At 35.5% G+C, this 26861-nt stretch overlaps 1 protein-coding gene across 2 annotated transcripts in view; it reads right to left on the bottom strand.

The window, feature by feature from the left end:
- The window catches only part of LMBRD1 (LMBR1 domain containing 1), a 134373-nt gene that overhangs the window by 88541 nt on the left and 18971 nt on the right, over nt 1-26861 (bottom strand). For both annotated transcript variants that reach the window (XM_059400176.1, XM_059400177.1), the window contains 2 exons: nt 12481-12578; nt 10246-10313 (listed from right to left, as the gene is read on the bottom strand). In XM_059400176.1, coding sequence (XP_059256159.1) covers nt 10246-10313; nt 12481-12578 — 166 coding nt within the window. The remainder of the gene's footprint in view (nt 1-10245; nt 10314-12480; nt 12579-26861) is intronic.

Genomic DNA, 26861 nt, shown 5'->3' with positions numbered 1-26861 from the left:
AATATCTTATTGTAAAACTAAGGATAATTTTTACTTTCTTCCTAGCATTTTTTAATGTCATTCAAGATTCTAAATAATACACATAGTGAAAATAGTTTCTATTTATTTTTCAATCCACAGCTGAAGGGGCATCATAAAATAACAGTGACAGTTAGCTTCGTAGGACTTGCTCTAGATGCTCAAACTGGGAGAAAATAGAAGAAAGAAATGAGAGAAACAAACAAGAAAGCAAGGACAAAGAAAAAAAATCAAGAAAATAGAAAGAAAGGAAGAAAAGAGAAGGGAAAGAAGAAAACAAGTCAGAAACAAGACTAAAGGGCTGGGTATCCATTAAAATGTGATGTGCAGAATCAAACAGAAATATAAGAAATAACTCTAATACTACTGTCTTTTTAACCTAATTTTAATTGTAAACAAAGCACAAAGATCCATCCTCTTTTGTAAAGAAGAAATACTAAGAGTTCAACAATATACTAAGTACCTTATAATGTGTGCAAGTAAAACAAAGTAATCATTCAATTTTTTTTTTAAACCTTTACTCCTTGGTACTACTGATACTTATTATTCTTACAAAAAGATGAATGGTCTGAGCATGTCCGGAGGTTATTTAAATTTCTAGCCATTTGTACTGATGTACATTTACTACACTCTTAATCTTGGAGACTAACTTCACACCACTTTCAGAAAGAAAAGTGAGTACTCACACAGAGAGCAATAAATGTAAAAAATTCACCACTGCTCTGCCATAGATCAAAAATGAATAAAAGCAGTAAAGTGGAATTAAAAAATTAAAAAAAAAACTTGCAAATTATACTTCTATAATGATATTAACTTATTTATTTGCATTTGAACAAAAGTATAAACCACGCAAGAAAAAACTACCTATATAATATTCCTCCATTTCATTTGAACAGGGTTTTTTTCCAGATATATATACATTTTTTTTCTGAAAAGTTTATTTTGAATTTGTTAATTGGGAATGACCAATTCTGTGAGTATGGGAAAAACTTCTATGCTGTATAAAATATCACTGATTTTATCATTAAAATAGAAATATGTATTACAAATATCTAAAAATAGTATTCATACTTAGAAAAATTTTTTATCTATGTCAGTTTTAGGTGACCAAAGGTTCTGCCCAATAGGAGAAAAAAATTAACTCTGATAACAACTACATGTTCAAACTCTTGAGCTGGACTCTGCAGTTAAAAATTTAACAAAGAACTTTCTATGACAAAAGAAAAAAAAATGTTTTGGTTTAAAGGTTAAATGGCCCAAACTACTGTCAGAATGACTTCAGGAAAATACTTATTTTGAGGAGATCCAGCAGAGTTAACATTTTAGCACTTACTTTTAGGTAGGAACTAGAGGGAGTAACAAAAGCACAAACCCCAAAGCAGGTTCTCCTCAACTAGGGAAATCTTTTCACCAGGACTATATAATCTAGGAAAAAGATGTGAAATATTTTCACATAAACTAAGAAAAACATATATAGGCTGAATTCATCTATATATCCTGAACAGTAATACTCAAAACATTTCACAACCAATTTGGCAAAGATACAAACTAGTCAACAGAGACACTGGCCTTAATTTTGGAAGACCCTGCTGAGTCAGGCTCTAACCACTTTAAATGGGCCTAGGATGAGTAGAGAAGACTCAGGAAGGGAGAGCCGCAGCTGACTGACATGCAAGCATTTCAACCTCTTAACAACCAAAAGGAACAAACTAATGTTCACTGGAGAAATGTCAACCTGTAGACAAAGATCTATGAAAAGAAAGGAATACCTCCCAACAGATACAAAGGCAACCAAAACTAAAGTCAGATGTGTCTTGAATACAGATACATCAATTTTGATGAGGAGGTAGCATTTCATAAGGTTATCAGCCATTTACTAAATGATGATGATGGTAAAGTAACCCAGAGTAAGTGTATAATGAGATTTATGTGTTAAAAAGTACAGGCATTTTCTTAATCTCAGTTTCTCGCAAAATAAAAATGCAGAAAAAGAACCTTAGCTTCCAAAAACACACAACACTAGATCAAGATAAGACCTGGAGCCTCAAAGGTTATAAATTTCTTTTACACTCTTAAAAACAGTAAAACTGAAAAACCACTTATTAAAAATACTTTATACCCAATCTGACTCACTGTATTAGTTTCATACAGATTATCTCTTAAGGAAAAGACAAAACAAAGGCTAACGAATTTCAGTAGATAAGAAACTGAAAGGATAAATTCAGTAGAATAAAAAATATGATTTTCACATCTTATACCCAATCACCAGTCATATTTATCTTCCAAATAGCTTATTAGCTTCTTCCTCTCTGCTCTCTTTGTAACTACTCTAGTTTAGACCCTCATCTGTCACTGGAATTATTACAATGATTACAACAATTACATTACTATTACAATGATTTCTATCTACCATTTATATTTCAATTCTCCAACCCAATTCCCAAATGCCCCTTTCAAATGCATCTTTCATGGTGCTTTAATTCTTAGAATAAATTTATATGTCATTACTTTCATGCATTCACATACACACACACACAAATGTATACACATATTCACTGTCTTTCAATTGTTCAGCAGGATAAAACTCAAAATTTCTTAAACATTGTTTATAAGACCCAGAGTCTACCTGGCTAATGTCATAGCCTATCCCTTACCTACACCAATACCTGAAATGTCACATACTTTTTTTTTTTTTTTTTATTGAGGTGGGTGAGAGTTTAAATTCACATTACCTGTAGGGCACTTGGGTGCCCAGTCAGTTGAGTGTCGGACTCTTGAATCTGGCTCAGGTCTTGATCTCAGGGTTGTGAGATTAAGCCCTGCGTCAGCACTGAGTATAGAGATTGCTTGGGATTCTCTCTCTCTCTCTCTTTCTCTCTCTCCCCACCCTCCTCTGACCCATCCCCTTGCCCCTCTTGAGCAATCTCTCTAAAAAAAGAAAATAATAATTAATTAAATTTAAAAAAATATGGTCGCCTGGGTGGCTCAGTCAGTTAACTCTCTGCCTTTGGCTCAGGTCATGATCCCAGAGTCCTGGGATCGAGTCCCACGATGGGCTCTCTACTCAAAAGGGAGCCTGCTTCTCCCTCTCACTCCGCCTGCTGCTCTGCCTACTTGCGCTCTCTCTCTCTCTAATACATAATCTCTGCTTTGGTTTCTCTCTCTTGCTCTCTTTAAAAAAATTTTTTTCACGTTATATATTTTATATCATTCTTCAAATATTACATGTTAACTGCAGCCTCTCGGCTACCACAATGTTATGGACTCAACTCGTCCCTCTAAAATTCAAATGTTGAAGCCCTAACCACCACTGTGATGATATTTGGATACTGGGCCTTTAGGGAGGTAATTAAGGTCAAATGAGGTCCTAAGGGTAAGACTCTAATCCAATAGGATTTGTATTCTTATAAGAAAAGGAAGAGAGATTAGACAAGTACTCTCTCCCTGTTAGCACAGAGTAAAATAAAGGCCATGTGAGGAGACAGTGAAAAAGCAGCCATTTACAAGCCAAGTATCTTCAGCAGAAACCAAATTTACTGACACCCTGATCATGGACTTTTAAGCCTCCAGAACTCTAGAACAGAGAAAATAAATGTTCACTGTTTAAGCTACCCAATCTGTGCTATTTTGTTATGGCAGCCCAAGTAGATTGATACAGATTTTGGTACCATAAAGTGGATTGCTACTGTAATAAACACCTAGAAATGTGGCTGTCTCTTTGAAACTCAGTAATGATCAGAGGCTGGAAGAGTTTTAAGATGCAAGCCAGAAAAAGCTTAGGCTGCCCTGAAAGTGAAAAGAAAGCAAGAAGGAAAAAGGGAAGGAAGGCAGGTCCCAAATGGAGTCACTTGTGCTAAGCCCCACCAAGATTTAAAATCTAACCTAACAGCAGTTTCAGTCTCTACCAGGAGTGGAATTTTAAGCCAATCAGTCTGGAATTTCCTACTAAGGTAATCTGCCTGATAAAACCCCCTGAATGCCCTCAGGGAAGGTGACCTTGCTTGAAGTAATTCCCTCTTTGAACTTCCTTATTTCACTTCCTTTGACTTAGAACAATCTTCCATTTTGCATATCTCTTTAGTTCCTTTCTACCCACTAGATCAGATGCTGCCCAATTCACAAACTGCTGAATAAAGCCAACTAGAGCTTCAAATCGACTCATTTGAATTTTCTATTTTAACAAAGAGACTACTGATAAACCTAAGGAGGTTAAAGGCAAGGGGGAGGACTCAAAAAGAAGAGTTATAGAGAAAGCCTCTGTTGTCTCAGAGAACACATATATCATCATGAACAGAATGTTGGTAGAAATATGGATGCTTAAGGTCATTCTGGTGAAATCTCAGCTAGAAATGAAGAACATGTTATTGGACACTAAAAGAAAGAAGATAATTTGTAATATAGTGGTAGGGACTCTGGATGAACTATTTTTGTGGTTTGATGGAAGGCAGAACTTTTAAGAGATGAAATTGGGCATTTAGCTGAGGAGGATTCCCAGCAAAGTGTTGAAGGAGTAGGTTGGTTTCTCCTTACTATTTACAGTAATATGTGAAAGGAGAGAAATGAGGTGAAGGAACTAATCCATCCGTATCATAAAAGGACGATGAAGCCTGTGCTAAGAGTGTGGCTGAACAATCATCCAATAAGGAGAGGAGTACAGGTGGAATCCATGGGTTTGATCAACCATCTTGGCAGAAACCAGGAACCAGGTAGGATAATACTAGAAAGGACACTGACAATTTCAAATAAAGGAAGAGAGATGGGACATAATAAGGTAGCTTACGAGATTTGGGGGATTCTGCAAGACAGGATAACAGAATTAATCAGCTAAGAACGTGCTTCATCCTTCAAGAAAAATTATCCAATGCAATTCAGTTATCATCAGGGCTGCCACTCCCACCACAGGCCCCGGGGATAAAGCTGCCTGCTCCTCAGTTTCCTCAGTTATGGCCACCAGGCAACTGCTAAAAAAAGCCAAGAGAGCAGGACCTATGCCCAGAACCAAGAGGGCAGGGTCACTACCTAGGTGTCATGGTCTACCTACCCCTCAATGGGCCTGGAGCGCAGAGCATCTAACCAGAGATGATTATTCTTGAGTCTTAAGATCTAATATAATTTGCCTTGTTAGGTTTTGGACTTGCTTAGACCCATAACCCCTTTTTTCCTTTCCAATTTCTCCCTTTTAGAACAGAAATGTCTATCCTATGCCTGCCCTAGTATTCTATCTTTGAGGCACATAACTTGTCTGGTTTCACGGGTTCACTGTTAAAGAATGAATCCTACCTCAGGTCTCACCCATAACTGAGTTAGGTGATATTTTGATTAGACTTTGAACTCGGAACTAATGCTCAATTAAGACTTTGGGGGCTGCTGGATGGGACGAATGCATTTGCACATAGTAAGGACATGAATTTTGGGGGCCCAGAGAACAGAATACTATGGACTGAATTTGTCCCTACAAAATTTCTTTGTTGAAGGTCTAACCCCCAGTGTAATGGCATCTGGATAGGGGGCCTTCAGGAAGGTAATAAGTCAAATGAGGTCATAATGGTGATACCCTAGTCTGAGGGGATCGAGTCCCTTTAGGAAGAGGAAGAGACACCAGAGAGCACTCTTTCTCCAAGTGAGAGCACACAGGAAAGATCATGTAGGACACAGTAAGAAAGCAGCAGCCAGGACAAGAATTCTCACCAGAAACTAAACTTGCCAACATTCTGAACATGGACTTCTATCTAACCTCTAGAACTGTGAGAAAATAAATGTCTGTTATATATAGCACTCTGAAAAGATTAATATACTATACATGCTATTTATCTTTTTTCTTTACTTAGGCCGGTGATCAATTTCCACTCCTCAAATTTCAATTCAAATATTATTCCCTAGTAGGTTTTCCCTGATGTCTTCAAGGCAAGACTAGGAACCTGCCATTCCATCATCAAAACCCAGTACTTATCTCTTATTAGAACACTTAAATACTATAGCTCAAGCTCTGTTATTTGTCTCTCCCTACTGTGAACCTTGAAGAAAGAGAAAATGACTCTCCATCTTTATCCCTAAGACCTTGCACACTACATACAGTACATAACTACACACTACACAACAAAGTGCTCCAAAAATGCTAGCTACATGAATTAAACCTCAACCACACTTTCACCATAAAATTATCTACTGTTTTAAAAGAAAAAAATACATCACTTAACAAAAACTAGGACAGGTTACCTTCAGGAAATTTAGTCAATCACTGAACCTAAAAGTATACCTCATTTAAATATGGTAACGAGAAGAACACTACCTTGGGTAATCAAAACATTCTTAGTCTTTTATTCACAAATTTCAGGCTTGTGAAATACAGGAGTTCATATACTCTCCCCACCATCAGTGCCCTCAGCTAAGACCTCAAATACCAATGAGAAAACAGAGGCCAATTGGAGAGGAATTCTTTCATCTGCATACAAACCCTAAGAACCTACTTGTACCTCTTTTCATTTTTATCACTCTCACAACAACAGAGGAAATCTCTTTCAACTTGAATCAAAACCATCTACCTGTATGGTTGCTTTCTATGCCCTTCCTTCTAACCTATTACCCACTTGAGTGCCAACATTATCAATACAATTACAAAAGGACTGCAGTACTGAGAAAGGTGGGAGGTTGCACAGGGAATAATATTTAGCAATCCTCTAGCTTATCTTTTACATTTCACAAAAGAAAAAACTCATTTTCTCATTGGAGCGAGATATTGCTTCTGAAGAACAGAAACTATACTTTGACTTCCCCAAAGCCTGATTTGGCGGCTTACTCACCATCTCTTCCTGACTGCCTAGAAAACTTAACATGAAATAAACTGAGACTCAGATACTCCCCAGCAGATCTGCTCCTCCTTCAGATTTGCCTATCTAAGTTGATGACAACTTCACCCTTTCTGTGTAGCAAAGAATTTGGCTTTGCCCAAAAGAGGTGCAAATTTTGCTCATGGTTCTGGCAGGTACTCAATGTCTTTTTTTTTCCCCCCCTAAAGATTTATTTATTTATTTGACAGACAGAAATCACAAGGAGGCAGAGAGGCAGGCAGAGAGAGAGGAGGAAGCAGGCTACCTGCTGAGCAGAGAGCCCGATGCGGGGCTCAATCCCAGGACCCTGGCATCATGACCCAAGCCGAAGGCAGAGGCTTTAACCCACTGAGCCACCCAGGCATTCCGTACTCAATGTCTTTGTTTAGGGCAGAAGCTGGCAATATCTTAAGTGGAGGGCCAAAAAGACCAACCATGTGATTTTGGATGAGAACTCTGAGTCACATGGAGTCCACTGTCTTGGAAGCTGAAATAACTGTGGGCAATCAATCAATCAATCCGACTTGCCTAAATAACCAAGTTTCAATAAAAACTGTGTTAAAGCTCATGTGAGTTTCCCCGGTTGGCAATATTCCATACATACAGTCATACATCAATGACAGAAGAGTAACATATCTTGACAATGGAAGATTTATATTTGGAATCCTCCCAGACTCTATCTTACACATCTCTTCTTTTGGTTGGTTTTAACCTGTATTCAATTATAATAACTAGTAACAATGAATATAATTGCTTTCAGTGACTTCTATGAATCCTTCTAGAGAATAATCAAACCTGAGAGTGGTTTGCAACCACTTTGATACCAAATGCAACCCGAAGTTGCATTTGGTGTCAAAAGTGATAGAAGTGTTCCAGACCAACTGCAGGTATATTTTCAATTCCTCTTTCTCTCACACCCAACCTATGTATTCTATCAGAATATTCTGCTGGCTCCTTCTCCAAAAGATAGGCAGAATCAAATCACTACTGCTATCATCATGCCTTGCCTCGGTTACAACAGCTTCCTCACAGTTCCCTTACTTTTTCCCTTACAGCCAAAGTCAAGTCTTGAAACACCATCCAGGAATCCTGTTAAAATGTCAGATTATGTCCCTCAATGACAAAAATCCCTCTGATAGCTTCCCATCTCCCTCACAATAAATACCAAAGTCATAACAATGGCCTCTGATATCCTACTAAATCTGGCAGCTTTAGCTACCTCCAGCCTTATTTTCAGCTATTCCCGCCTTCATTCACTCTACTCCAGCTATACTAGTTTTTTCACTTTGTCTTAAATACGCCAGATACTTTCTTGCCACAGGGCTTTTCACCTGCTGTTTCCACGGACTGGAATGTTCTTCCCCCCACATATATTCATGGCTCCCTCACTTCCTTCAAATATCTTCTCAAATACTACCTTCTCATCAGTGTCTTCCCTACCATTTCATAACCTCAAAACAACCCATTTTTTGTTTTTCTTTCTCTGCCCCTCTAAACCTCTTGAATGTATGTTCCATGAAAAGAAGTTGTCTTTTCTGTTAACTGCTGTTTCACCAGTACCTAGTACAATATCTGGAACATAACTAGTACATAATACTATTTGGAAAATAAGTGAATGTTATATTGTTCAAAATGGCTGATCAAACTGTTGCTTCTTGTTACTAGCATATTTGCAAGGAAACATTTGCTTAATTTTTAGTAGATCACTTCTAAATAAACAAATGTCATCTAGAGAATCTGTTAAAGCTTTATCAGAATTGAAAAATGTAACTCTAAATGAGGACTGAAGATAATATGCCATGCAAAGAACAAGTTATTTTACAAGTAAATTTACAAATATGCAAATTTAACCCCAGATACCTTTTGTCTGGGACAGATACTCTGGTTGTTATAAAGATTTATGGTTTTACTGATGGTTCTCAGTCACATTCTAAATCAGGAGATGGCAAAATACTGACTGCCTCTGTTTGTAAATAAAGTTTTATTAGAACTCAGCCATGTCCTTCTGTTTGCATCTTGTCTATGACTACTATAAAGGTACAAGAGAGTTGAGTAGTTGCCACAAAGACTATATGGACCTCGAACTTAAAATACTAACCACCCTTCAAGAAAAGTTTGCTGATCTCTGTTCTAGAAAATTTAGGGTTCTAAATGAGAGACCTTCAAATTAACAAAAGCAAATTCACCTATCTTTCTTAAAAGGCCAAAAGAGAATTTAAAAATATATTCAACAGCTAAAGATAAAAAAAAAACTGTCCTTTCAGTAAGTACTCTTTCTCATGACACATCAAGGCAAACAAAGGGTACTGGAAATATACCTTGATTATAAAGCACTGGTATTCTAAAACTCCTAGAACTACAAAAGGTTACTGACCAATTTTATTCCACCACAAATTGTATTCAATAAATGACATTTTTTTTATTTACTAAAATTTCTGAAACCAAATTATAAAAACGACCTTCTAAAAGCTTATTAGCACCACACATATTTCCTAACATAAAAAAACAAAAGAATTGAAACCTATTTTAACAAGCATAAATGTATTCCATTAGCAAGGACAAATGTTTTCCAAAGAGAAAATTTTAAATGTATAAGTAAAACATGCAAAACGTTATTGATATTAGTAGAAAACCTTAAGGGAAAAGATTTAAGAAAGGAACTCACTGACAAAGATTAATTCAAAAATTTAAAGACTGATGTATCAAATCTGAAAAGATGCACAGAAATGTTTCATCAAAGAGCTGTTTATAAAAACAGAAAAATTTCCAACATCATAAATGCCCAAGTAATCATTAGATTAAATAAATTGTTGTATCCTAAAAGGAAAATGCAGTATAGTCAAAATTGATGAATCTACATTTACTATTCTAAAGAAATTCATATAGTATGTCAACAAGTAGATTATCAAGAATTCATAAAATAAAATCCACATTTCTGTAAAATTATATCATGAAGGGTATGTGTATGGGAGAGAAGGGCACTCTGCATGTATCTGAGCACATAAAAAATGTCCAGGTAGAAAAACGTATATAAAAAAGGTTAACTGTGGTTATTGCTTGGTAGCAATATAAAAGGTGGTTTAGGGACGCCTGGGTGGCTCAGTTGGTTAAGCATCTGCCTTCAGCTCAGGTCATGATCCCAGCTTCCTGGGATCGAGTCCCACATCGGGCTCCTTGCTCAGCAGGGAGCCTGCTTCTCCCTCTGCCTCTGCCTGCCATTCTGTCTGCCTGTGCTCGCTCTCTCCCCCTCTCTCTCTCTGATAAATAAATAAAATCTTTAAAAAAAAAAAAAAAAAGGTGGTTTATTCTTTTTCTTACTTTTTTTTTCTAGATTTTTCTAAATGAGCCTTATTATAATTATTTTATTTCCATTGTCAGGGGGAAAAAAATCAAGACTTACCCAACTAAAAGAAGAAGTGCACAAATTACAGCAAATCCCAAAGTATACTTGAATGCAGTTTTAATTTGCTAGAAGTCAAGGGAAAAAAGTATACCATTTACTAAGACCTTTAAAATATAAAATATTCTTAAAAAAATAAAATATAAACTATTTTACTATGGCGTAAAAGTACTTTCACACCAAATGTACATTTATTAGTCAACTGTAAAATTTCCCTGTTGAAAAATAATCATAAAATTTAGGAAAAAACAATGTAATGCCACATCATAAGTTATGTTTGCAAACCACTAGACCTTAAAGTCTTTTCAATGATTAGACCTTGTGGAAATCAGTACTCAAAAGCATAATCAATTCTTCAGTGGGCATAATCATTAGTAAAATTATCAGAATATTTACTAATATAATCCCCCAAACAGTATACAATCAGAATCTGTAATACCCCTACCCCAACTCATTTAAATTGGTTATAATAATTACAATATTCAAAATGCATACATGTGAACATATATATGTATGGATATATATATGTTCTTGAATATATATGTACTTATTTTTATATAATATATATTTATATAAAATAAAAATATATAAAGAACATATATATAAAAATATAAAACATTTATCATTATCTTTGTCCAAAGACAAAGAAAAACACAAAGCTGGATATTTTAAATACGAAAAGAAAAGTTAACCTCAAGAAAAAATGTTAAATCAGTAAAAAACAAAAACAAAAAAATACACGGTCTCTCAGATTAATGAAGTCTCTAAAAGTCACCGTTTAAAATTTAAATTCAAGCTTCATATGACAAATTCTTCACAAAGTAGTTAAGACAATTTTTAGGGAAAAAACCTAAAATAAAGGTTGAGGAGGCTCTTAAGATCAAATAAAAGGGTTGGGCAGGATTAACTTTAGGAAAGGTAAAAAGAGAAAACACGTATCTCATTCCATTTTTAACATGAAATGCCTAACCACCCACTTTACCTTACATATGCTGGGTTTACAAATCCAGAGTTACATAAGTATCTGCAAATAATTAATTTTGACTTTCTTTATAAATACTTAAACACTGTATTTTTTTCTCTAACAACTGTACTGATTACCACTTGGAATCACTTAAAATAATGTTATGTACTTGCTCCTGATCTAATGCAAATACTTTAGGGTTTAATAAACATGATTAAGAATAATGCTGGCTTTTAAGTGAAAGCTAAACATAATTTTTTTGTACTTAAATACAAAACATAAAAAAGTATAAAGCAAATTCCTGTAACTCAATAAAAACATTCATTTTATGCTGTGTTTTCCCCCTTAAATCAGAAAAAATTGCAAATACCTTTCAACATACAATTTCTTTTTGACCTATTAAATGACTATATATTAACAGATGTGCTGATTCTAAACTACCCATGCAGTCTAGAGACAGGCTCAACTCAGTTATACTATAGTCATATATATTTAAGGTATCTCTGAATTCAATTTGCTACTATTTCAGTTAAAATTTGTATACCAATACTTAAGTGATGTTGGTCTGAAATTTTGGACATGTACATATGTTATATTTATGAGATTCTTATATCAGTGTTATCCTGGATTAGTAAAAATAGTCTCCAAATATTCCTCCTTTATGCCCTAGAACAGGGGTCAGCGGACTGTCCTATGGGCCACAGGTAGCTCACCTCCTATTTTACTGGACCACATCAAGCTCATCAAGTATTAGCTCTGGCTACTTTCACAGTACAATAGCAGAGGTGAGTAGCTGAGACAGAAACTATATACCCACAAAGCCTAAAATGTTTACTACCTGGACTTTTAGAGACAATGTCTGCCAATCCCTGCTCTAGAACTGCTGTCTTAACAGTCACAAGTCACATGTGGCTACTTAGCTCTTGAAATATCGCTAGTTCAAACAGAGATGTGCTGCAGTGTAAAATACATTTTAAATTTCAAAGGCTTAGTGTGAAAAAAGAAATTTAATATCTCATTAATAATGTGTTTTGACTGTATTTGAACTGACACTACTTGGAACCTATAACATTAAATACAATGTATGGCTAAAAATAATTTCAACTGCTCCTTTTTACTTATTTTAATGTCACTACTAGAAAATTTAAAATTTCATATCTGGCTCACATTGTATTTCTATTAGACAATGCTGCTTTAGAAAAAATTCAGTCATGTCATTCCTGGAGAAAGGAAATCATCTTTCCTCCTCCCCCTAAAATAAACATACTTACAGTACATTTACTAGTATCATCATCATCCTTTTCTTCATAGTAGAAGTAGACAAAGGGGATCCAGAAAAACACACAGAATAATATAACAGAATATAAGGCTGTGGAAAGAAATAATAAGCTGAGTTCTACTGAATACATAAAAACTTAGTAATTATTATATATACTTACATTGTGCATATTAACATACAAATTAACTTACCAAATTCACATTTACATACCAAATTCACTCCCCCATCTGATCCCTATATACATAACTTTTGTGTCTTTTTTAAAAAGATTTTATTTATTTATTTAACAGAGAGATAGAGAGCACAAGTAGGCAGAGTAGCAGGCAGAGGGAGAGGGAAAATCAGACTCCCCACTGAGTGGGGAGCCTGATGCAGGACTTGATCCCAGGACCCTGGGATCATGACCTAAGCCAAAGTCAGCCGCTTAACTGACCGAGCCACCCAGCACCCCACATATCTCTATGTTTATATGTAATATCCCAATCAGTCTTTCTGATCTCAATCCCAACAAATCAATAGCACTATTAGGTAGATCATAATTCAAGTTAACCATGAGGCAATTTTCAACAACAATGATAATACTTAAGCCTATAACAAGTGTAGCAGCTAATGCCTAAGCTCTTACTAGGTACGCACCAAAGCGCAAGAACTTCCCGTAACTAACTCTTTAAATGAACATTAACTTTTGGAGCAATTGGCTGGCTCAGTTAGTTAAGTGACCGACTGGACTTCTTTCAGCTCAGGTCATGATCTTGGGGTTGTGGGGTTGAATCCCACAAGGGACTCCACACCCAGTATGGAGTCTGCTTGTCCCCCCTCTTCTTCTGCTCCTCCCCCTACTCTTAATTCCTGGTATCTCACTCACTATGACTCTCACTCTAAAATAAACAAATAAATAAAACCTTTAAAAAACATAATAAATGAGCATTAACTTTTATATTCCTTCCAACTTAAAATCAAATAAAGTAGACACATTTTCCAGTCACTCAAATTAAAGAAACAGCTACAATCAATACTATCCTTTTGGTACAAATAATTTTCCCTATCTAAGTTTAAAATATGTAGTGTTATAAAACTGACTGTATACAAGTCAAGACAAAGAAAAGGTAAGAATGGGGCACCTGGTGGCTCAGTCGGTTAAGCAACTGCCTTCAGCTCAGGTCATGATCCTAGAGTCCCAGGATCAAGTCCCACACCAGGCTCTCCGCTCATCAGGGAGCTGGCTTCTCCCTCTGCCCCTCACCCCTTTCATGCTCGCTCTCTCTCTCTCAAATAAATAAAAAAAAATCTTTAAAAAAAAGAAAAGGTAAGAATGGTAAAACAGCAAAATCAGATTCAAAGTTAATTGATACGAATTATTATTTACATGCTTTAAAATAATATTAGATACTTTGACCCAACTGTCAAAATATTTTTTAATTCAATGTACTATTTAAAATTTGAACAATGAAAGTATATTTAACAATTAAAAAAAGAACAGCATAAACAACTTTTTAAGGCTTCACAACTTTAAAAAAAGTGCTTTTAAAATCTTCTGTGAAGGAGTGCCTAGATGGCTCAGTCAGTTAAGCGACCAACTCTTGATTTCCACTCAGGTCGTAACCTCAGGTTCAGATTGTCTCTCTTCCTCTCTCTCTGCCCCTCTCATCCTCTAACCAATGCACATGCTCTCTCCCTCTCTCTCAAAAGAAAAATTAATAAAATTTTTTTTTAAATAATGAAAAAATAAGGGAGGACCTAGGTGGCTCAGTCAGCTAAGTGTCTGACTTCAGCTCAGGTCATTACCTCAAGGTCTTGGAATCAAGCCCCACATGGGGCTCCCTGCTCAGTGTGGAGTCAGCTTCCCCTCTCTGTCTGCTACTGCCCGTGCTTGTGCTCTCTATAAGTAAATAAAATCTTAAAATAAATTAATAATAATAATAAAATAAAATCTGTGAATTTACATTTATTTGCATGCGCATAAGTTCATGGAAAGAGTGACAATATAATTATATTTTTAAAATCACAGGATAATAGTTATTACACTCCTTTGTAAAAAATATGTTAGTAATCTACAACTATATATAAGATATGTAAATATATAACATATATAAAGATATTTATATATATATAACTAAATATAAATATGTATTTATATATCTAAATATAAAGATACCAGAACTATAGGCCCAAAGCAGGAAGCAAGTGTTGACCAAAATTCGTATTTTGCTGAGTGAAATAAGTCAAGCAGAAAGAGCCAATTATCATATGGTTTCACTTACTTGTGGAGCATAAGTAATAACACGAAGGACACTGGGATATGGAGAAGAGAAGTGAGTTGGGGGAAATTAGAAGGGGATACAAACCATGAGAGACTGTGGATTCTGAGAAACAAACTGAGGGTTTTGGAGGGGAGTGGGGTTGGGGGTTGGGTAAGCCCGGTGGTGGGTATTAAGTAGGGCACGTATTGCATGTGGTTTATATGCTGCATAAAATTGGATCACCGAAAAAAATTTTGGATCACCGAAAAAAAAAAAAATTAAATTTTTTTTTAAAAATCATGTTTTGCACAAATTATTCTCTTGGAAGGAATGACTATATAATTTATAGAATTTTTAAACACGATCTTAATACTTGATAGTACTATCTCATTTATCTGGAGGCCACTTATGAAATAGACTCCATTAAATTCAGCATAGCTACTACAACTCAGCAAAGTCCTAAATAACCAACAGAAAGGTAAAAGGTTAAGTTTTATTGACCAATCATAAAATAACTGTCAGCAAATTGAATTCTGGCACTTCACATATTTAGTGAAATGTATGCAGTCTTTTAATATCATAAGAAACTAATAATGACAGTAAATCTTTAAAGGTAATGAATACTGGTGTTTCTACTACAAAACACAGTTAACCGCTTAAGGTGGCTGAGGCACCAAGTCCCTGCAGATAATAATCTACATACAACTTTTGATTCCCCTAAACCTTAACCAATAGCCTACTGTTGACTGGAAGCCTTACTGATAACATAAAAAAAAGTCAATGTAGGTTACATGTATCATATACCATATTCTTACGATAAAGTCACTATTAGAAAAGAAAATGTTATTAAGGAAATCATCAAGAAGAGAAAATACATTTACAGTATTATACTGAATTTATTAGAAAAAATCCACATTAAATGGGCCCAACAGAGTTCAAATTTATGTTGTTCAAGGACCAGCAATAGTTAGTATTAATATTTCTATCATGGAGGGAGCCTGGGTGGCTCAGTGGGTTGAGGCCTCTGCCTTCAGCTTGGGTCATGATCCCAGGGTCCTGGGATGGAGCCCCACATCGGGCTCTCTGCTCAGCAGGGAGCCTGCTTCCTCCTCTCTCTCTGCCTGCCTCTCTGCCTACTTGTGATCTCTGTCTGTCAAATAAATAAATAAAATCTTTTAAAAAAACAATTTCTATCATGGAAATAAACATATATGCAAAAATGTAACCAGGGCACCTAGGTGACTCAGTCATTAAGCCTCTGCCTTCAGTTCATGATCCTAGGGTCCAGGATCAAGCCCAGCATTGGGCTCCCTGCCCAGCGGAGAGCCTGTTTTTCCCTCTGTCTCTGCCTGCCACTCTGCCTACTTGTGCTCTCTACCTCCCTGTCAAATAAATTAATGAAATCTTTAAAAAAAAATAATTGTAACCAAAATAAATATTCTAAAAGTTTTAAAAAATTAAAATTAAAAGGGTCAGGACTATAAACCACTCTAATTACCATACTAATACTATGATTAAAAAGATCAAATAATTTGTATACAATAGGAGAAATCCTAAATTAGCAGAACAGAGTTTAATGAGCTGATCACCATATCCCAGAAATTTTGATACAATAATGTTTGGCTTCACTCTCAGCATGTTGTTTATGTCTACCACTTGATGGCCTAAGCCTTCAGCAGGCCAGAGAGCCAATGGCTATTAACATTCCTGGTATTCGGTAACTTGTATGATCAAAGATCTTGTAAGCTGCATAGTTATCACAGTCAATTAGAAAAACAAAGTGTAAAATTAATTCCTATAACTCAAAAAATACAAATAATCCATTTTTAAAGTGAACAAAGACAGATACTTCACCATAGAAGATATTGGTCAAAGATACAAAAGGGCTAAAAACCACATTTTAAAAGGTGCTCATTATCATTAGCCATGAAGATGTAAACTAAGCCCACAATGAGATACACATACCCCAAAGAATGGCTAAAATTAAACTGGCAATACCAAGTGTGGCCAAGAATGCAGAACAACTGTTTTTGCATACTTTGCTAGAGGCAGTGTAAAGTGGCACACCACTATAGAAAACTGTTTAGTAGTTTCTTACCAAGTTAAACATAAAACTACCACATGATCCAACAATTCTACTCCTCTGACCATGAAGAGCCACAACATATGCAAAGGGTATCTGCCAGAGAAGCCTGCCTGAGTTACAGAGCCCAGGGCTTTTATTAGGGACTTATAAAATATGCACGTTTGCCTGAGTGACCAGCCATGTATGATACCAGAACTACAGGCCCAAAGTAGGAAAGCCAAAAATCATGTTTTGCACAAACAATCAAACAAGCTGATAATACACAGTTCCATACTCAGCTATACAAAACCACCTTATCAATTATAATACAGGGCACATCCCAGGGCTAGGTTCACAGAAGTTAGTCAAGGGTCAACCACACAACCTGAAAGTATGTGGTAAGTGAACATGCTCAGGTGTCCCGCATTAACCCTTTCGTTTGTTTGTTTGTTTGTTTGTTTTAAAGTAGGCTCCACGACCAGTGTGAAGCCCAACACAGGACTTGAACTCACAACCATCCTGAGATCAAGACCTGAGCTGAGATCAAGAGTCGGATGCATGTGGCACGTGGGTGGCTCAGTCCATTAAGCATCTGCCTCAGCTCAAGTCATGATCTCAGGGTCCTAGCCGTGAGCATCAGGCTTGCTGTTTAGCAGCGAGTCTGCTTCTCCCTTTACCTCTGCTAGTCCCCCACTTGTGCTCTCTTTCTCTCTCTTCTCTCAAATAAGTAAATAAAATCTTTTAAAAAAGGAGTGGGATGCTTAACCGAGTAAACCATGCAGGCACTCCCCTGCATTAACTCTTTCATGAAAAAAATGTTCTTGGGGCGCCTGGGTGGCTCAGTGGGTTAAAGCCTCTGCCTTCGGCTCACGTCATGATCCCAGGGTTCTGGGCCCGAGCCCCACATCAGGCTCTCTGCTCAGCGAGGAGCCTGCTTCCTCCTCTCTCTCTTCCTGCCTTTCAGCCTACTTGTGATCTCTACCTATCAAATAAATAAATAAAATCTTTTAAAAAAAAATGTTCTTAGCAACATTATTCACAATAGTCAGAAACTGAAAATGATTCAAACATCCATCAACAGGTGAAAAGATAAGCAAACTAAATGGTATTATATTTATACAAATGACTAGTATACAGCAACAAAAAATAACAGACTATGGATACATGAGAAGAGGATGAACTGCACAGACCCTATACTAAATAAAATATGCTCACTCAAAGGAGTACATTTCCTATGACTGAATTTAAGGAAGTTCTAGATCTGGCAAAACTAATTTGTTACAACACAAGTCAAAAAGTGGTGGGGCAGCTACTAACTGTAAAAAGGCATGAAGATGTATGGCAACGAAAACTCTCATTATGTTGCTGGTAGGAATAACCAGAAAAAGGCAGTTGCTAGCAATCAACACCTGGAGGAAGGAGATGGGGAGAAACACAATTCTGAAAAGTCTCTATAATATCCGCCCCCAGCAGTCTGTGACTCAAAATAGGTGTAGAACAACTGCTCAAAATCTTTGTTTTGCTAACACCATACTCTAAATAAACTATCTTCTGGTAATCTGACCGTTCTTTTTTCATAAAGATCTCTTCTTTGTCCTGCATCAGGCTCCTGGCTCAGCAGGGAATCTGCTTCTGCCTCTCTCTGTTAGCCTAATGCTCCCCCTGCTTGTGCTCTCTTTCTCTTTCAAATAAATAGATAAAATCTTAAAAAAATAAAAAAAGAATAAAGATTTCTTCCTTTAGCCCATAAATATTAATCTATAAGAAACCTAAATTAAGTAACATTTTTGTTGGCTTTGGATCAGTTCTAATGTCCAGTTGGGTTTATATACCTGTAAATTAAAAAAAAGGTGCTGCTGCCACTATCATGAAACCGAGAAATTGCTTCTTTTACAGCTCTACTTCAAACTGATGACTATTTTCAAAGGAAAATTATTCTTAACTCCAACAGTGACAACATTCTTCATATCCTGCCATCTTTATAAAGTATGCTTTTCCTTGTAAATGTTTTTGTTAAAAGACTGCTACTAGCAAGTGAAAGATAAACAGACTATTTAGTTTAATAGTCCCACTAACATCAAAGAAAACATATTAAGAACAAGTTTTAAAACCTCATGTCCACAAAAATTGGCAAAAATTAAACTCATCAAACATTTTTTTTAAAAAACAACTTAGCAAGAACTAGCTAAAACAAGTGAACAGTCATCAACTCTTAAAAGGAAATAGACAAAAACAGTGGCAAAGAATATATAATAACGGTTATGATCTTTTCATATACACAAAACAATCTACTTTTTATAAACTTCATATCATTAAATTATAACACACATGAAAATTAACTTTGATAAATTAGGCTTTGGGATTTTCAGACATTCTTTATTCCTCCCAACTATTGATGAAAATACCAAGACAAAGAATAACTTAGTCAATACTATGATAGTAAAATTAATCATAACAAAGCTTTTTTTTTTTTTTAAAGAGGGTCAAAGTATAAAGATATTCTGGGAATTCTAAAAGCCTTCTAAAATTATACCATTTACCCAGCTGAAGATATTTGGGGTCAAGACTGCTAGCTATATATCCAAATACCCATTTTCACTTCAGCTGGCATTCCCCTTTTGTCCTTCCCCTTTTCTCCTGCTTCCTGTCTGAAATGGATATATGATAGCTTAAACTCTAGCCACCATTTGGACTCTGGTGACCTTAAGATGGAAATCAGGTACTAAGGATGGAGCACAGAGGAAAACAAAACAGAAGTTTAAGATCCTCATGATGCCATAATGCTGTCATCCGAGCCCTGGATAGCCCAATTCTAGACTTATTTTAAGTGAGATTTAAAAACCACTATACTGTTTAAGCCATGTATTTCTGGTCTGTTAATGTTAGCTGCCAGGTGTAATTCCTGAAACAGAATCTGATATGCGAAATGGGGAAACTCGAACATTTCATTCCTGAACCATCCTGAGCCCTTTGTGGTCCTGCTTGTGAGCCATGAGTGTAACAGATCTCAATTAACTTGTTCAATTAACATTGAACATGATAGACTCATGAGGTGCCCCAGAATCTCCCGGGTTCAAGATACAGTTCTTGCCTTCACAGTGTAGTAGCAACTCTATCTCCCTTAATAACCAGCGTCAATCACTCCAGCCCACATGGTTAACTATTATTGCCTATTCATTCAATAGAATAAGGCAACCAAATGGTCAGATGGAAATAATACCTCTAATTCAACAAAACTATTGTTTCGTCTTTGTTGGAAGTACTCTCATATGGCTATTGAAAATTCTAATCAGCAGAACTCAGCTACAAGAAACAAGTTCTGTGGCTAGTTCATTAGCACAGACTGTATAAACTGCATACTCAGTTCTATCCCTCAGTTATCAGACATGGGTACAAACTATGGGACAAAGAGACGCATGTAATGCTCACTTGTCCACAGCATTCTCTAAAATAATAAAATAATATAAAAAAAATACTGCTCAGTTCATTTTATGAAACTAGCAGGGTCTTCATAAACAAACCTGACAAAAATAGTAAGATAAAGGAAAATTACATACCAGTCTCACCTCTGAGTCGATTTTTAAAAAGAATCCCAAATAATATAACAGCAAATCAAATCCAGCAAGAGATTTAAAAACCAAAAAAGCCATCATCATGACCAACAAAGGTTTATCCTAGGAATGCAAAGCTGACTGAAGAATAATCTGTCTATATATTACTTGAAAAATTAAAAATTCACATGATTATCTCCCCTGATAAAGTATATTCAACAAATATCTAATTAGTATATTCCAGGCACCACCCTAGGGTTCATGAATATGGCTAAATCAAAGCTCAAAAGTCTCTACTCTCTTAAGAGTTCAGTGGAGGAAAAAATAAAATATTTAGAATCATTGTGTGAACTACACAAAGTACATTAAAAACAAACAAACAAACAAACAAACACCTCTTAAATAAGAAAAACACAAACAACCCAGCTAAAAAAGGTAATTCAAAGAGAAAGTTAAAAAAGTCAGTACATTTTTTAAAAACATGCAATTTTATTTTCAAATAAGAGAAATGCAGATTAGTGAACTATCATTTCATACTTGCCAGACTGGCAAAAACTAAAAATACATAGCAATATCAAAATTTGGCATATATATAGAACACCTGAAATTAATGGAACATTGTATGTCAGCCATACTCAAAAAAAAAGTACACTATGTTTCTAAAATTACAACTACAGTGTTGATGTCCCATGTTATCCAAATAATATTAGTCTTGTCACCAGTATTTTGTTACGTTAGCATTTCCTTGCTATTCCAAGGGCTCAGATACTATATGAACACCTTCAAATGTTCTTTTTCTCCCCTTCAATTTGGAGGTAGTATATACACATTTGGGACATTTTGTAAAATACAAAAATATACACAAAATAAAAACTACACATAATACAACTCCCTAAATGCCACCCAATTTAATCTTTGGGACATTTTCTTAAAGTCACTGATTGTATACACAGTGTGTTTATTTTTATTTGCTATGTAACTATGATAGATTGGTCCAAGTGCCAGAAAACTACAACCCGTAGGCCAAATCTGGCCCACCACTTGCTCTTATAAATAAAGGTCTACCAGAACACAACAGCAGAAACAAGAATAAAAACAAAAACAAAAACACTAAGTTTAGGATACAGAGCAAATGGAAGGTTTATATCCTTTCAATGGGAGTTAAAGTGGTATAACCACTTAGACAAATAATTTCTCATTACTTAGAATATTGAAGATGCACATAACTCTGTCCATCAACTCTATGTACATATTTTGCATATATGCAACAGGAAACGTGTACAAACATGTTCAATGCAATTTTTAACAGCAAAAAATCCAAACGTCCAGACTGATTAATGTGTTATATTCATAGACAATAAAAATAAGCTACACTTTATGCAAGAACATGTAAGAATCTCAGAAACATGGCTGAATGAAAACAAGCAAGTAGATTCATATAAAGTTCAAAAAAATGTAAAACTAAAGATACAGCCTGGTAGAACTAAGGCAAAGCAAGGGATTAACGGAGACTAAATTAAAATAGTGGTTACTTCCCAGGGCGCTGGAGAAGAGATGGCATCAGGGAAAGGCACACAAGAGACACGCTTAATAGATATATTGCAAATATAAAATCATTATATGTTGAATACACATCAAAACTGTCAATACTTGAAAGACTGCTATATAGTTAGCCTATAAAATGGCTCCTGATGATCCCCAAACGTTTATGCAAGCCCCTTTCCTTGAGTGTGGGCTAGATCACTGACTTGCTGATGAAAAAAATGTGACTCCTAAAATTAATTACTAAAAGACTCTGACTTCCATCTTGCTTACTCTGAGAGACCTCAACTGCCATGTTGTGAACTGCCCTATGAAAAGGTCCTTCTGGCAAGGAACCGATGTTGCTGACAACAGGCAGCTAAGACATGAAGCCAATCCACACCCACATGAGGAACTTGGGAGCCAACTCTCCCCAAGTGCAGCCTTAAGATGACTGTAGTCCCAACATACACAACTACAGACTTATGAGGAGAAAACCCAAGCTGAGGACCCAGATCAGCTACATCTGGATTCTTGACTCAGAGAAACTGTGAGATAATGTTTGTTTTAAGCTGCTAAATTTGGGGGTAATTTGGTACACACAAGAGGTAACTACTACCACTGCTGATAGTACTTCACTGACTGAAACATTAAGGGGCATGATCTGACAAGATACAACTTGGAGAACAAAATTGTTTACAGGCTTTAACTTAGATTACGGACTCTGAAAAACAGTCATTTCCCTGAAGGATTTTTTTGGCTGTTTGTTTCCTCTAACTAGGCCACTGAGTCTCATGGCATCATTATCTAGTGAACTTCTTGAGCAAATATAATCGGAAACCATTTAGAAAACTCCCCCAGCAATTAAGAATAGTCTTTTAAAAAGGGTGAGGGAAAACAAGAAATACAACCACATCTCATCAAAAAGAACTTTACAGAACTGAAAAAGTCCCCCAAATTAGTCCCAGTCTATCTTATTTAGAAAAGCAATTAAATATATTAGAGATGCTTCTAAAACAATAAAGAATCAAAAAGATGCTAGGTCAAATTTTTTCACATTAATTTTTCATATCATTGCACTGAGGTTTACTTTTCTTGCTCTTTTAGCTAATTTGAATTAAAACAGCAACAGAGGGACGCCTAGGTGGCTCAGTTGGTTAAGCAGCTGCCTTCGGCTCAGGTCATGGTCCCAGCGTCCTGGGATGGAGTCCCGCATCGGGCTCCTTGCTCGGCAGGGAGCCTGCTTCTCCCTCTGCCTCTGCCTGCCATTCTGTCCGCCTGTGCTCGCTCTCTCTCCCACTCTCTCTGACAAATAAATAAATAAAATCTTTAAAAAAATAAAAAAATAAAACAGCAGCAGATATCAGCTGTTCAGCACTAATCACATGTCTCACACTCCTAATACCATGAAGCAGATATTACTTATCACTATTTCATAAGTGGAGAAGACATAGAGAAGTAAAATGACTTCAAGGTCTCACAGTTCTCTTCTCAAATTAGACACCAGAAGGTTGTAAACCCTAAGTTCAAAATGCAAAGTAAAGACCTCAGGTACAATTTTTCAGCAATTAACCAATAAGGAGTAAGGAAAAACTCCTTAAAAATTCTCTTAGGTGCTCTAAAAGGCATAGCATAGAAATAGGAATCTGAAAGTTTCTTGGTCCATCTTCTTCTTCCTTAGTTCCATAACTTACTTCACCCAAATATATATAAACCTATTTTCACTACAGAAATACTGAAGCAAAAAGTAAGAACTTATGAAACACCTAATAATCTGGTATTATTTGAATAAGAGCACCCACACAATGGAAAACAATATTTTTTTTAAATATATACATATACTAGATCCCCAAAGCAGCAGTATTTTAAAGAACCAAAAACTGAACCTAACTAATCATCAATTTTAGAACAGATAAACAGTGGAATATTTACAGCAATGACAATCAATGAAGTACTGTTACCTGCAACAATACAGATCAGCCTCAAATATAATGCTGAGCACTGCAGCCAAACAGAAAACAATACATATGAATTCAACTGATATCTAGACAAAAAATGACAGCCCAAGAATCAGTGTCAATTGAAAAAAGTGCCTGTAGGATAAAGTCATAGGACAACTACAAAAGCCTGAACACAACAGTCTTGCGTAAGTCTTATGGTTTCAGTTCTCTCTGTTTCTACAACTTCTGTATACATGCAAAATCAACATAAAAGTTAGAAAAACTATTAAAATGAAAATTCACTTAAAGTATTCAGAGAAAGAGTTAAAACTAAAATTTCAAGAATGGTTAGAGAAAATACTGGATAAACACTTATAATAAAGTACCATAGAAAGTAAAAATTTGAAGGTAAAAATAAATTGAAACATAAAAATAGGACTCAGATAAAAGGCTAAACACAATATGTAAGAAATAAAATCTTCAATAGGTTCAAACATAGGATTAACAGAACTGAGAACAAAAAAGTAAGATAAGAGCAGGCTTTTAAAGGAAAATATCAAAGAAGTTTAAAGACATAAATGAAGAAACAAAACATTCAAAAAGGAAAAAAGGACTGAAATGTTTCTGGGATGCATACAACATCCTCAGATGAGGGGGTCTCCTTCTAAGAAAACAAATATAGGACAAAAGGGCAGAATTGAGTAACTTTACTCTCCCACCCTTCAACAAGCTGCAGGAACCTGTATTTCCTAGCAGTCAGTTTCAGATAACTGGACTGTTCGTAACAAATGAAGAGCTAGAGGAGAACCAGTAGGTAGAAGAAGTAATTCACCGGACTTTTACAAGCTGTTCAGGAAAAAAAAAAAAAAAAACACCCAAAGTACCCAAAACATGAAAATTATTTTCACATTAATACCAAAATGTTGTTAGCCTTTCCACTAGCAGTTACTAAATTTTCCACCACCAAGCACTCACCAGTGAGGAGCACTTTCATTCAGAAAAGTCCCTTTTGAAGCAGTAATAATTCCATTAGATGTCTACCTCAGAGTACACATCTTTTTAATATTCTGCGAGAAGGGAAGCACACATAAATTGTACTTGTGAGAAGCACTGTGCTATTTTACTTATTAGCTACACTAGTCACTTTCTTTCAAAGAAAACCATTTTTTTACTTGAAAGAACAACTGACAGACAAACCATAATTATCTAGACTTGAGTATTAGATGGACTTTTTCAAAAAATGAATAAAGTGACCCTGTCACTTCAAAGAAAAAAAGTGACAGTAATTGCTGGCAATGATAAAACCCAAGCTTTCAAAAGAAAATTAGGATTTTTGGAAAACTTGAAGCCACCACCCTAAGCCTTATGTCTTTCCAATACCTGAACACATTTGATACAGCAGTGGTGACACTAATGGAATAGGGAATTCATTAACAGAAATTAGAATCTCTCTGGATATAACCTAGCATTCCTTATTATTTAAAAGGTCCCAGGTGATTTTTGAAGCTGCCTTAGGTGTTCAGTGTTGCTAAGCATTCGCACAGGAAACATCCCCAGAACCATTTATTAAAAGGCAGCTTACTTAATGTCACAAAGCTCCAGTTTAGGAAATAAAATCCACTTTAGGTTATGCCACTCACTAACAAGGGGATCATTAATATCTCTAAATATCAATTTTCTCCATCTGTAAAATGTAGAAAACACTTCCCAAAAGATGACATTCATGAAAATTAGGTAAAATGTTGAATGTGAAAGTCTCGTACAGTTCTTGGCAAGGTTAGACAATGAAATGTGTTGGTATGTTAGGAGAGATTAGATGAACTATGGAATCTCAAAGAGGGGATGTATAAAAATAGTGCTTTGAATTATTTGGAATCCATGCTGTCCTCAGGATCCAGGAGGAGACAGCTAACAGGCAGTTAGATAATATCTAGCATTTTTGGAGAAACAGCTGGGCTTGAGGATAGGAACTATTTCAGAAGCTATACAATTCTTTTAGACTCCTCACTGTAGGTCACCATCTAAGTCAAAGTGGACATAACTACTTTATGACAACAACCATTAATACTATTGAATAAACCCTGCTTTGGATCTAGTCATCAAGAAATCTTCTATCATTATTTGGCTTTTCATACAAGTTCCTTCCCTAGATCAGTATCTCAACTATCCTATCCCAAGGTAGTTACATTTCTAACTATGACTCAAGTTCTGCAGAAAATAAAACCCTAATTCCTTAGCCAGCTATTGTTGGTAATGATTAACTTATTTCCCATGCATTTAAAATACCTGGGACATACTACCCTTAGGAGAATTGAGCAAAACACTCACTAAAATCATTTTGGTAGACCTAATTCTCTCCATAAAATAAATGGAAGGGCTGCATGAATTAACATTCTTATTTATAAGTCTTTGTAACCTTGGTTACAATGGATTAATCCAGTAGCCTCTAGATTCAGTGATAAGATATGGCTCAGAGACCTGTACTGCACCAAGATAAAAGCTGCTTTATCTTGTAAATACACTTTACTGTCACAAAGGAGAGAGGCTCTATTCCCCCACAATTGTTTTTGAAGTGTTTCATATCCTCCCAAAATTTATATTGAAAGGCAACATTTTGCTTAATATAGCACCATTTCAAAGGTTTTAACACAAGAGGTCAAATTTATATTTAAATAATTTATATTTATATATAAATATTTTTAAATATAAATTTAATGTCTTCATCAGAAATAATGAATTCTACATTAAAATACCACAAAATATTTCTAAAGTACACATCAAAGGGATAGAATTTATGGGTCTTTAGATTTCAGATTAGGAGAAAAGGCAAAGGTAGAGCCAAAGCAGCTAAATTAAAATTCAAAGAAACCCAAAAATAAAATAAATAAATAAATAAATAAAATTCAAAGAAACCCTTGAAAAAATTATCCCATCAAAAGAAGCTTCTATAAGCTGGTATTTTTCAGTTTCCAATTTAGTGTCCTACTAAAATCTTACTCAACATCTTGATTAGTTGATGAAAAAAATGACATCCCTTCACTTACACATTTTTTTAA

Source organism: Mustela nigripes, chromosome 5 (genome assembly GCF_022355385.1).
Source record: "Mustela nigripes isolate SB6536 chromosome 5, MUSNIG.SB6536, whole genome shotgun sequence".
NCBI classification, from domain to species: Eukaryota; Metazoa; Chordata; class Mammalia; order Carnivora; family Mustelidae; genus Mustela; species Mustela nigripes.
The sequence above is the reverse complement of the archived record's forward strand: the minus strand, read 5'-3'. Positions and strand labels throughout refer to the sequence as shown.